Below are 12,162 nucleotides of genomic sequence, written 5' to 3' on the forward strand. Positions count from 1 at the left end.
AAAATTGCAACATAAGGTTTAAAACATTGTATGAATATTGACAATCATATTCTTATTTGTATCAAAATATGAGGATTTGTTGGGAGGTTCAGCTTCATAAGATCTTCAGCCGTCTGTGAGGAGGATGGCTCCTTTCCCTGGAGGAGACAGCAATGACTGTTCAATTATGCTCAGGCCTTCTCTGATGCACAAAGGGACTGGCAGTGACAGTGCAAGCCTCTTCCTAGCTCACTGTGAGGACACTGCCTTGTGCTCACGCAGCTCCTTGGAGCTATCTTCAAGGCTTCACATGTAATCTGTAATCTGATGAGGCAGAAATCTTTACCAGATGATGCAAAATGTTTCCTGAGACCAGATTATGTGTTCCTTGTTGTTGGCCTCAAGTATACCTGGAAAGAACAGATTTAATTATTAAATCCTCCTGAGTCTACTAATGTTGAGAATAGATTACATATGGTTCTAGCCTCTTTGCCATGACCCACCACACTGCTTTTATATAGTCAAATCTATCAATAATTTCTATTTTGGTTTCTTTCTTTATATTTAAGTACTTCCTTTAGTACTTATGCCTTCTGTAGCTCTCAATTATACAAAAAAAATCTTTACATTTTAATGCTTCCATTCCATGTTTTATTTTTAACATTTAAATATTTAATCCAATCTGAAATTAATTTTTTGTATATTCTATGAGATGAATTAACTATTATTTTTTCAAGTGATTTTATAATACTATTTGTTAATTTATCCTTACCCTCACTGACTTTTTAAAATATTTTATTATATGTATTTTTCTTACATATACTTGTGTCTGTTTCTGAACTTTTGATAACCTTTGAGACCGATAGTTTTAGCCAGCATATACAGAAAGGAAAATGTTATGTGCACATCCATTCACCCAGCCATTCCCTGGAGATGGGTAAGAAAGAACAAAATAGAGGAAAAAATTAGAAATTATTAGTGAATAATCAAAAAGGACTTATCCATTTAATAAATAAACCCTTGTAAGAAGTCTTGCTGGTGTAAATTAGGGTATTACCATTCTCCTTTAATGAACAAGGAGCAAACGGGTAGATACAATCTGGATAAAGATACACAAGTGTCAGGGAATTCTTGTGTCCATTTAACTTCTCTCCCCACCTCATCCATTTATGAGCCAGAGTATTCTACTTACCTACTTTCAGGGTCAAGCCTGAGCATACTCTAAACAGAGCTCCTGCTGTGGGCAAAATTTATATTAGCAGTGCCTGTCTAAATAGTACCTACTTCATCTAGTAACTGTGACAATTAAATGAGATAATTCATAAAAAGCAGTTATTATATTGCCTGCCTGTATTAGTCCGCTAGGGCTACCATCACAAAATATCACAGATTGGGTGGCTTAAACAATAGACATTTATTTCTCACAGTTCTGGAGCCTGGAAGTCTAGGATCAGGTGTCAGCAGATTTGGCTTCTCCTGAGGCCTCTCTCTTTGTCTTGTAGACTGCTGCCTTCTTGCTGTGTACTCACAGCATTTTCTCTGTGTGTGTGCACTCCTGATGTCACTCCCTTTTCTTTTTCTTTTTTTCCACTGAGGCATTTTATTTGTAAGTATGTATCACATCCTTAGAAAAAGAATCCCAGGATTTTCCCTCCTGTATGTTTTTGTCTTACTTCTTTGTGGTCCATGATGCCAGCTTAGATTGTCAGTACAATGACACCAAACTGGTGAGATGGGAGCAGATTTGTCTGCCATTTTTCTAGATTTTTGAGTTGCACATCAAATCTGGGCCTGATCACTCCACACTTGTTTAACCTGCCTGTGAGGTTCACAGCAATTTTCCCAGCTCTGTGATCATCAGCGATTTCAAATTTACCAATGTAACCATGCTTCATCAACACAGTTAGAAACCAGATGATGACTTTGGAGCATAGCGTAATAAGAACCTGGCATTTGCCTCCTTTTCCAGTGCTGATGTTCTTGAGAGCATCAGCCAGGGCGTTCATGCATTCCATTATGGCAGCATGGAGAGATGGCGGAAGGAGGATGGGAGGGCAGGGCACATGGAGTTCCTCTTATGAGGACACCCATTATACTGGATTTGGGCCAACCCAAATGACCTCATTTGACCCTAATTGCCTTTTTAAAGGCTGTATCTTCAAATAGAGTCACGTTCTGAGGTATCCTGGAGGTCAGGAATTTAACATATAAATCTGGGGCAGGGTGGGGGGGGCACAGTTCCGTCCATAACATGGGCATGTATGAAGGAACTAATAAAAATTAGCTATTATTAAGTACGTGTGGTGGTCAGAGCGAATGAATATCAAGGAACCACGAAAGGAAAGACATGAACTTTGCTTTTTTGCCTCCATTTGACCAAGAATAGATGTTTAATGCTTGAACAGCTGGGGCACAACAGAAAGTCTTGTCCAAATAGCTACTGATAGCAAACCAGGTCAGAGGACACTTAAAAACTAGAGCACAATGGCTCAGCAGGTAGACGCTGTTAAGGGAACAGAATTGGCTAATGGCCTCCCCAAACCACAGGTTACTATTTTAAATGTTACAAAAGACCACAGATCATGAAAAGATAAAAAATAAACCAGTGTGTGTCCAATCTTCAAAGGAGGAGAATTGAGTGATAAAGGGGCAGTTTGTCTCCATGTGACTAAACTAAATTGCTGAGTGCTAGGGATGTTTTTAGGCTAGAGGTAGATTACAATCTTTTCTGTCCTGGGGCTCTCAGGATAGAAACCGGTGTGTGTGTGTGTGTGTGTGTGTGTGTGTGTGTGTGTGTGTGTGTGTGTGTGTGTGTGTTCTTTCCTTCATCCTTAACTTTTTGTAGTCCTTGAAGACTGAAAACACCTGTGTGCTGGCCAGTCAGGCAAAAGGGATACAGACACATTTACTTCTAGAGCTATGTAGTGTAAACATAAAAGAGGGCTTTTCTAGGGAAACACAATCAGATTTCAAGGAGCAGGGTAATCCTCTGGGCCCTTACAGCACTTAGGCTGGGTATAGCTGTACTGGACTCATCAGGTTCAAGTGTTCCAGTAGAGAGTGATCCTCCCCCACAGTAATGGTCTATATTATATTTGCAGGAAAAGTAGGCAACCGTGATGCTATGCAAGCCCTCAGTTGAAGAAATAGCCCTGTTGGAAATTGGAACCCCCATTGCTCAGGAGCTGTTATTAGGTTGTTCTTCCAAGGACTTCCAGGGCCTTTCAGATGTATATCTGCTCAGATAAAGAAAAGAAATAATCAGACCTCCCGAACAGCCATTGTGGGAGGGTCAGGCAATCCTTCCTACAAACAAATGTCTTTGAACTATTGATCAACTGAAACTGCAGCACAAAGGGTGACCACATGGGTGTGGCCACATGTGTACGTTGCCAGATCCCTGCCAGGCATGGGAAGAAGAGGCCTGCAGGACTCTGCCCAGATTTGCATTATCGCTCAAGTGAACAATTGCCCCAGACTCTCGACTAGTCTTCCTGCCTTCATACTTTCAATTTGTGATCCAAGAACTACCCCCTACCCCCCCCCCCTTTTTTTCCTTTCAGACGGAGTTTCACTCTTGTTGCCCAGGCTGGAGTGCAGTGGTGCGATCTCAGCTCACTGCAACCTCCACCTCCCGGGTTCAAGCGATTCTCCTGCCTGTAGCTGAGATTACAGGCGTCCACTGCCATGCCTGGCTAATTTTTTGTATTTTTAGTAGAGACGGGGGTTTCACCATGTTGGCCAGGCTGGTTTCAAACTCCTGACCTCAGGTGATCCGCCTGCCTCAGCCTCCCAAAGTGCTGGGATTACAGGCATGAGCCACCACCCCGACCCGGGAACCATCCCTTTAAGGGATAATACAAATACAAGCAATTTGCTTCAGGAAGGGGAGAGCAAGCATTCATTATGCCTGCAGGTTCAAAACAGAAGAGTGATGAAGTTGAGAAACAGACAAACAATTCTTTCCCAGGTCAATGTGTCATGGTGCGGTGGTTTGATCCAATAATTCTGGCAAAGTCCTATGCATGTTCTTGAGAGAAGGTGGGAAGATTGTCTTGATTGGAGCTGGGAAGACAGAGGGAAAATGGCCACTCACCTAGTGGGTTAAATAAGCCAAGAATCCTTTAGGACTGCAAATAGGTGATTCTCAGCTTTCTTTAATTAATGTGCAAAAGAACTTGGGTATGTACATAAGCTAAAAATTATTGACGATTTTTAATTTATGGAGAAAATAATTACTCCTAAATCCACCTCCCTAATAATGATCAGAATGTGTATGCTTTAGTCCTCATCCATTTGCACACATATTTTGAAAAGCTGTGATCATAGCCTTTGTCTTGAATAAATGTATATTATTACATACCCAAATATTTGATAATTTAGAAAACAATGGATTTACCAATCCCATCCATTTCACTTGAGAAATTTTCCATCTGGAGTACATCTTTCATTAGACAATAGTTCCTGCTATTGAAGGCTGAAGTTGCAGCCTGGGTTATACCTACACACTTTTATACAAAAGGAAAGGTGCAGAATATGGTAAGGAGTGGTAGGTTTTAAATGATGGACGCTAGTACAGGGGAAATGCCTGGACTCTAGAAAACAAACAAAAAAAGAACATCTTACTTTCATGGCACATCCTGGCTTATATTAAAATCACCCTTAAAATGGGGCTAATAATGCCTACTTTAAAGGGCTTTTTGAGGAATAAATGATGGGAAATTGCACTGTAAACTGCAAAAAAAAACCAAACAAACAAACAAAAACAAACAAAAAACATGATACAAATGTAAGGTAGAACTGTTAGTGTCACTCATGAGTCTGTTTCTCTTGCTAAACTCCAAATTCCTGAAAAACCATTCCCTTACTTTTCATCTTTGTATCATCCCCACTCTCCCCGACTTCCCACCTCCCACTGCACCTCCTGCAGAGTAAGATAGAGGCAGAAACAGCTCTGTTGGAGCTGAAAGAAACAAACAACCAATTTTTTCTAGGACTGTCAGGGATATTTCACACAGAGTTTTACATGGCTAATGGAATCTAGGAGCTATTTTCAATATTTTATAAAAGTCTAACCTGAAATTATGCTGTTGTCATCAGTAAAGCTTTACAAACCAAATAAAACATCAAAGTTTTCTTTTTTCCTCCCTTTTTCTTGTTTTTTTTTCTTCCTTTTGAATGGGGTTATATAAAGCAACTATGCATTTTATTGAAAAATCAATTACTACTTTAATAAATATTGTGAGATGCCCTGTCATAGTTTCAGAGGACAAAGAATGAATAAAATAAATCATAATCCTTGCTTTTAAGGAACTCATAATACAGTGAAAACAGACAAGCTTAATGTACACGTATAATATTGTATGACAAGGACAATAATAAGAACAATTACAATAAAGGAAATATATATGAGAGTCTTAACGTAGACTTTAGTGGGGTTAGGTGATCATGAAAGGCTTCCTGGAGGGAGTGAAACTTTAAAAGACCCCTGGGAGTTATCTAGGCAAAGGCTGTGTGTGAAGGATGAAGTGGGAGGCCAGACAATATGTTCCCTGCAGAGGGAGAAATCTATGCAAATATCTAGAAGTGAGAGAAAACATGTTATCAAGAAACTGTGGTTCCATAGGACCCCAGTATAGAACTGGAGTACAGGAATGGGTAGAGAGAGGGTATGGGGAAGTATGGCATTTTCCGTTTTTTTTTTTTTTTTTTTTTTTTTTTTGAGACAGAGTCTCGCTCTGTCGCCCAGGCTGGAGTGCAGTGATGTGATCTCGGCTCACTACAACCTCCACTTCCTGGGTTCAAGTGATTCTCCCACCTCAGCCTCCCAAGTAGCTGGGATTACAGGCGCCTGCTACCACACTCACCTAATTTTTGTATTTTTAGTAGAGACAGGGTTTCACCATGTTGGCCAGGCTGGTCTCAAACTCCTGACCTTGTGATCCACCCGCCTCAGCCTCCCAAAGTGCTGAGATTACAGGCGTGAGCCACCGTGCCCAGCCTTTCCCCAACCATTATTTGGAAAAATTTCACACCTAGAAAACGTTTGAAAAAATAAATGCAAAGAACATTTATGTTTGCTTCACCTAGATAATACACACACATACACGCACACACGTACACACACAGAGAGAGGGAGAGAGAGAGAAATGAATTGGCAAAAAGGTTAACATCTGGTGATTAGTTGGTGGTAGAGATTTTTTTTCTTTTTTCTTTTTCTTTTTTTTTTTTTGAGAAGGAGTTTCACTCTTGTTGCCCAGGCTAGAGTGCAATGGCACGATCTTGGCTCACTGCAACCTCCACCTCCTGGGTTCAAGCGATTTCTCTGCCTCAGCCTCCCGAGTAGCTGGGATTACAGGTGCATGCCACCACGCCCAGCTGATTTTTGTGTTATCAGTAGAGATAGGGTTTCACCATGTTGGCCAGGCTGATCTCAAACTCCTGACCTCAGGTGATCCACCCACCTCAGCCTCCCAAAATGCTGGGATTACAGGTGTGAGCCACCGCACCCGGCCAGTGGTACAGATTTCTAACACTCCTCAGATACTTCCTTCCCACTAATCTACAAATGTAAATCTTTCTATATCTTTCATCTATTTTATACTTTTCTCCCTCCTTAGGAAACTTTGGAGATTGATAGTTCATTAAAAAGTTCCATTGTTATGTGCACACACTCTTAAGAATATCTAGTGTAGATAAACCAGTGTTAGTCAGCCTTTCATGACGAACCCCCTAAGGAACAATTTTAGACTTTTTTTTCCTAATCACCCCTCAGGAAACTTTAATCTATCTATCTATCTATCATCTATCTATCTATCTGTCTGTCTGTCTATCTATCTATCTATCATCTGTCTGTCTGTCTGTCTGTCTATCTATCTATCTATCTCTGGTTTTGTACTACATATATATCTGTGCTTTGTACACTGAAAGAAAGAGCTGGGGATGGTGGTGTGCACCTGTAGTCCCAGCTACTTGGGAGGCTGAGGCAGGAGAATTGCTTGAGCCCAGGAGTTCAAGGCTGCAATGAGCTATAATTGTGCCACTGCTCTCCAGCCTGAGTGACAGAGTAACCCCCCATCTAAAATAAAATTTTTTTTTTTAAAGTAGGATTTTTTTTAACAATCCAAGAACCAAGTTCTGTCCATTTAGGGGCAATATTGCTCCCATTTAGAATGTCTGAGATAAACAGATCTTACACAAAGAAGGAATAAATCAGAATATAATAGAATGAACTCCTATTACAATTAGTTTTTAGAAAGAATATTAATAATCACATATAAATGTAAAGTAAAATAAGTTGTAAATTTTCTAACAAAAAACTGCTTGATTTTGCTGTGAACCTAAAACTGCTCTAAAAATAAAGTCTATACCTTAAAAACTATAAAAATAAAAATATATCATATATTATCATTTCAACATGCAATTAATATAAAACATTATTAACGAGATATTTTACATTCTTTTTTTCCATAATGAATCTTCCAAAACCAGTGTGCATTTTCCACTTACAGCATTATCTTAATTTGGACCAACTACATTTCAAGTCCTCATATTGGACAACACAGGTCTAGAGCAACGGCAGTACCAAATGTGGCTTGAAGGGACTTTACCCACCTCAACTCTTCCTACCTCACAATCTCTATCAGCATTGCTCCAGGCCACACTAGACGCATATATGAAAAAGTGCTTCACTCTGCAAAGGCAGCTTCCAAACAAGTCTCTGAGCCTTCTTTCCATGCAGAGTGTTGCCTCTCAGCTCCTCAAACACAGAGATTCGCCCGGCCCTCCCCAGTCCAGTGCTCCAGACAGTACTGTTGCAAAGATTTTCTTGATGGGATTCTGTCTAAAAGAGGGGCACGGAACACTGAAGAATAGAAGGGCTTTATTACTTCAGAATTTCCTGAAGACATCATATACTCCTCATTAATAATAGGAGAAGGAGTTTTCAGGTCCTGAACACTGTGCAAAAAAGTGAAAAATTTATTAAAATGCAGTGCAGATTTAAATGCTATCTAGAAAATAGGTACTTAGGAAAAAAATAGTTGCTGTCAATATAGAAATAAATACCTAGGCTTTGCCCTAGTTGGTGGCGATTATTTATATTTCCTTGCATCTAGGAACATTATTTTTTTATATATCCTAGCAACATTCCTGAAACTAATGTATAGACTTCTCTATATGCCATGATATATTATAACCTACTCATCCTCTAAATATTATTATCACGATGTGGGCACACTTTAGCTCAGAAAAGTTAGTTGTCATTTGAATTAGAAAAGGCACTACATTAAATCATAGTCTGCCCCTATATATTCATCATTTTCAGGTTTTATCAGTCAGAGAAGTGAGGGAAAAAAAGGCATTTATTTGCTTACCATTTTCAACAGCTCTTCCAAAAGAAGGGAAAGAAAGATAAAAAGTGGACGGACTATAAAATAAAAAGAGACACAATCTCACAGAATTCTGCAAAGAAAAGTGCATGGCATGAGGTGGAATGCACACGTTTAAGTTTAATGTACAGTCACAAAATTATTATTTATTGCCTAACTCCCACCTGAGTCCTTTGGAACAAAGGAGGAAATATTAAATGTTTAAAAATTAGGGCTGGGCATGGTGGCTCATGCCTGTAATCCCAGCACTTTGGGAGGTTGAGGCAGGTGGATCACCTGAGGTCAGGAATTCGAGACCAGCCTGACCAACATGGCAAAACCCTGTCTCTACTAAAAACGCAAAAATTAGCCAGATGTGGTGGTGTGCACCTGTAGTCCCAGCTACTTGGGAGGCTGAGACAGGAGAATTGCTTGAACTCGGCAGAGGTTGCAGTGAGCCAAGATTGCACCACTGCACTCCAGCCTGGGCAACAGAGCGAGACTCCATCTCTAAATAAATAAATAAATAAATTTAAATAACATTGGTAAAATGTTATATGGCATATATAATCTTATGTGGCATTTTTTAAATTAAGAGGTCTTCATGGAAAATTCAAAATATTTTCCATCTTTACATCAAAACCTTTATAAATTAAGTATCTAACATTTTAATATAATTTAATAATATGACATGATATCTGGTATTTCCTTTAAAAACCCCCAGCAGAGAAAACATCATAAAAGTTGGGGAAGTATATTAAACAAGAGTGACAGAATGCTGTAACTGGTGAAGTTGAGTGAGGGGTACTTAAGGGTTATTTATACTTTTCCCTATGCTTGTATATATCATATATCTGAAGTTTCCCGAATAAAAATGTTTAAAAATTATTGATGATAAATTTTAAAATATGTGGGTATTTTTAATTGAAAAAAATTATTAACTGATTGTCTCTGACTCGAGGCCTGGCATGGGAGATTTACTATTTACTTATATTCTTGTAAATTGTTTGCATGTTTTTATCAGATACGTTATTTACTCAAGAAAAAGTATGTGTATATATATGTATATATACACAGACATACCATACACACACACACACACACACACACACCAGTATTTTGGTATTGCACTTACTTCCTGAGGATACGGGTTATGCATTTAACTTCTCAGTTGCTTGCCCTTGGGTAAGCTGGGTAAGTTACTTCTGAGCATTCTTATGGAAGAATAACATTTAAATGAGGTAATGCATTTGAAAATATCCAGCACAGTGTCTGGCATAATACTGGCATTCACTTAGTGCTGGTTTAAATGATATTAAATATGTGGAGAAACTAGATTTAATATAGGAGGCAGGCCTACCCCTAATATTTGAGTGGCCATGAGCAAGAGGACAAACAGGGGCACCCAGCTCATGGCCTGTTCTTATCTTTCTCCATCCTACCAGAGGCCCTTGCATATATATGTGGACACTCCAACAGTCTTGATCAAGTTCCACCATCCCCAAAAGCTGTCCTTTGACCACTCCTGAGGCCTAAGTGTGTGCATACTTACCCTGTAGTCTACAACTGCATGGGCCTGGGAGTGGGCTTCTGGCTATTTGTCAAAGAATTTTGGGCTTGTAGGTGGCTGGAACCTAGTCTGAAGGAGGTGAGGGTGGGGTGGTGAGGGGAGAGATGTACTCTTGGAATTCCTTGGCTCATGGGAAGAGGTGTGGCTGGAGAAGGGCCCGGGTGGGTTCTTTCAAAGCAAAGGGTCCAGGGCAAGTGCCACAGGCATCTGAATCTAAAAGCAGTACTGATTCAAGACAAAGTATTATATTGAACCACTCAATGGAGTGGGAGTCAGAAGACATGGATTCTTGCGCTAATTCTGCCAGTAATGTCATATGTGACCTTAAATCAGTGTCTTTACCTTGCTGCACCTCAATTTTCTCACATATTCATTTAATAAATATTTATTGAGCTCCAACTATGAGCCAGACATGCAACTAGACACTGAGGATATACAGAAAACTCAACAGATTGCCCTCATTGACTTAGCATTCTGACAGAGAGCAAGATAACTGGGGCAAACATATTCCAAACAAAGGGCCCCTTCTAAACCAAAACTTTCCATTCAAAATCAATCTTTAAAGTTGTCATGTTTAATAAGTACAAGTAGTGAAAGAATCCTAAAAGGAAAAAAGTGTTATAATGCAATATTATCAAGAGCTTTTTATGATCAATTCTCTAACACAGCAGCATGAGCACTGTACTAGTTTTAATCACAAGCATTATTGCCAAATGCAGCACGAAATTCAATCTCTAAAATGTGCCATTTTCTTACTATTGTTACTCATTTTACTTATGAATATTTTATATGGAAGATAAATTTATGGAAAAATAATATAATCACAACACATTTATCCATATTTAAAAAATAAAATACATTAACAGAATGTAGCAGGTAATTTTTAAAACATGTATTTCAAACAACATTAATATTGAGCTCTATTATGTAATAAACATAAACAAGGGAGTTCAGAGAAACAGATAAATAAAGTGTAAATAGTCTAAGAACCGCTTATATTTATACTAGACCAACTAAGATTGGGTGCAGCTTCCTGTCCTGACTACATCAACTACAGATTGTTTGGGGTCATGAAAAACAATCGATCAGACAACCAGGAGTCAATTGAGAAGAGCTAAGGAGTCTGTCTTGGATAAAACAGTACAGAATTTTTTTCTAAAAGGATAGTCGTTAATAATGGCACTGGTATCTTGTGTACTTCTAGTTTGACCTAAAAGCAGTTACACAAGGAGAGTTCCAAAGCTCACATTATTCTAGCTGTTTCCTTCTTACCTTCTCAAAGTTGAAGAGCTGCCCATTTTCACAAAATGTCGGGGATAAGGGACTATTTATACTTGTTAGATCTCACAACTAGAGTCCTCTCGGGTACAGTGAACTTTTAGATAAAAAGTAAAACGCCCAGCATGCAGTGTGCCCTGGAATCTATGCAACCTAGCCCTCCCTTCTCTGTCCGTCTTGGTTCAAAATAAATAAAATAGAATGAAGGAAACTGAGTTTTATTCACAGTATAGCGTTTTTATTAAGCTGTTTCCACTAGATGGCACTAAAGATTCTGTGTTTTAGGAATCAGGCCCTTTTAAAAAAGAAAATCAGAAGACAAAAATGATCTGTCTGAAATAAACAATAAATTTCTCCAGTCATCTGTCCTAATGATCAGTTTCTTAGAAATGAAACATGAATCGTGGCCATTTATTCACTATCAAACATTTATTAAACCATATTAAGTTTCAGACACTGTGCCCAGTATTAAGGATGCAGAAACAGGACAAGGTCCCTTGTCCTTAAGAGTTGGTAAAATGTTATATGGCATATATAATCTTACGTGGCATTTTTTAAAGTAAGAGGTCTTCATGGAAAATTCAAAATATTTTCCATCTTTACATCAAAACCTTTATAAATTAAGTATCTAATATTTTCATATAATTTAATAATATGCCCCTTAAGAATTCTCAGTGTGGAAGAGGAGGGGAACAGTGAGAATAGAGGGCTGAATCAGACAAGTGAGTAGAAAATTGAAATGCAGAATGTTAAGGACTTGATAGAGATCATCACAGAGTACCATGGGTAACACACAGAGGGACACCTAATGAAGACTTGGTGAATGGAGGATTCCTAAAGAAGTTGATGTCTAAACTGAGCTTTGAAGAATGGGTTGGAATTCATTAGGCAAAGAAGAGTGGGCAGGTGTCCGAAGCAGAATAAGTAGTAGCTTGTATAATCATAAAAGAAGGCTGAAGCCCAGTG

The 12,162-nt window shown here is 38.8% G+C and overlaps 1 protein-coding gene and 1 long non-coding RNA gene across 2 annotated transcripts in view; both read right to left on the minus strand.

The window, feature by feature from the left end:
* The window catches only part of LOC129049518 (uncharacterized), an 18,809-nt gene continuing 6,647 nt past the window's right edge, over window positions 1–12,162 (minus strand). The window contains exons 2-3 of the long non-coding RNA XR_008512655.1: window positions 7,609–7,938; window positions 1–389 (exon numbers count right to left, since the gene is read on the minus strand). This is a non-coding gene — a long non-coding RNA (uncharacterized LOC129049518). The remainder of the gene's footprint in view (window positions 390–7,608; window positions 7,939–12,162) is intronic.
* On the minus strand, window positions 682–2,111 carry LOC129049514 (small ribosomal subunit protein uS8-like). Its single transcript, XM_054528984.2, has one exon. The coding sequence runs from the start codon at window positions 1,992–1,994 to the stop codon at window positions 1,677–1,679; it is 318 nt and encodes a 105-aa protein (XP_054384959.1). The 5' UTR covers window positions 1,995–2,111; the 3' UTR covers window positions 682–1,676.

This window comes from Pongo abelii, chromosome 1 (genome assembly GCF_028885655.2).
Source record: "Pongo abelii isolate AG06213 chromosome 1, NHGRI_mPonAbe1-v2.0_pri, whole genome shotgun sequence".
NCBI classification, from domain to species: domain Eukaryota; kingdom Metazoa; phylum Chordata; class Mammalia; order Primates; family Hominidae; genus Pongo; species Pongo abelii.

What these genes read in the sequence shown, in the direction of transcription:
- LOC129049514 (XM_054528984.2), bottom strand. Translation starts at nt 1,994, where the DNA reads ATGGAATGCATGAACGCCCTGGCTGATGCTCTCAAGAACATCAGCACT.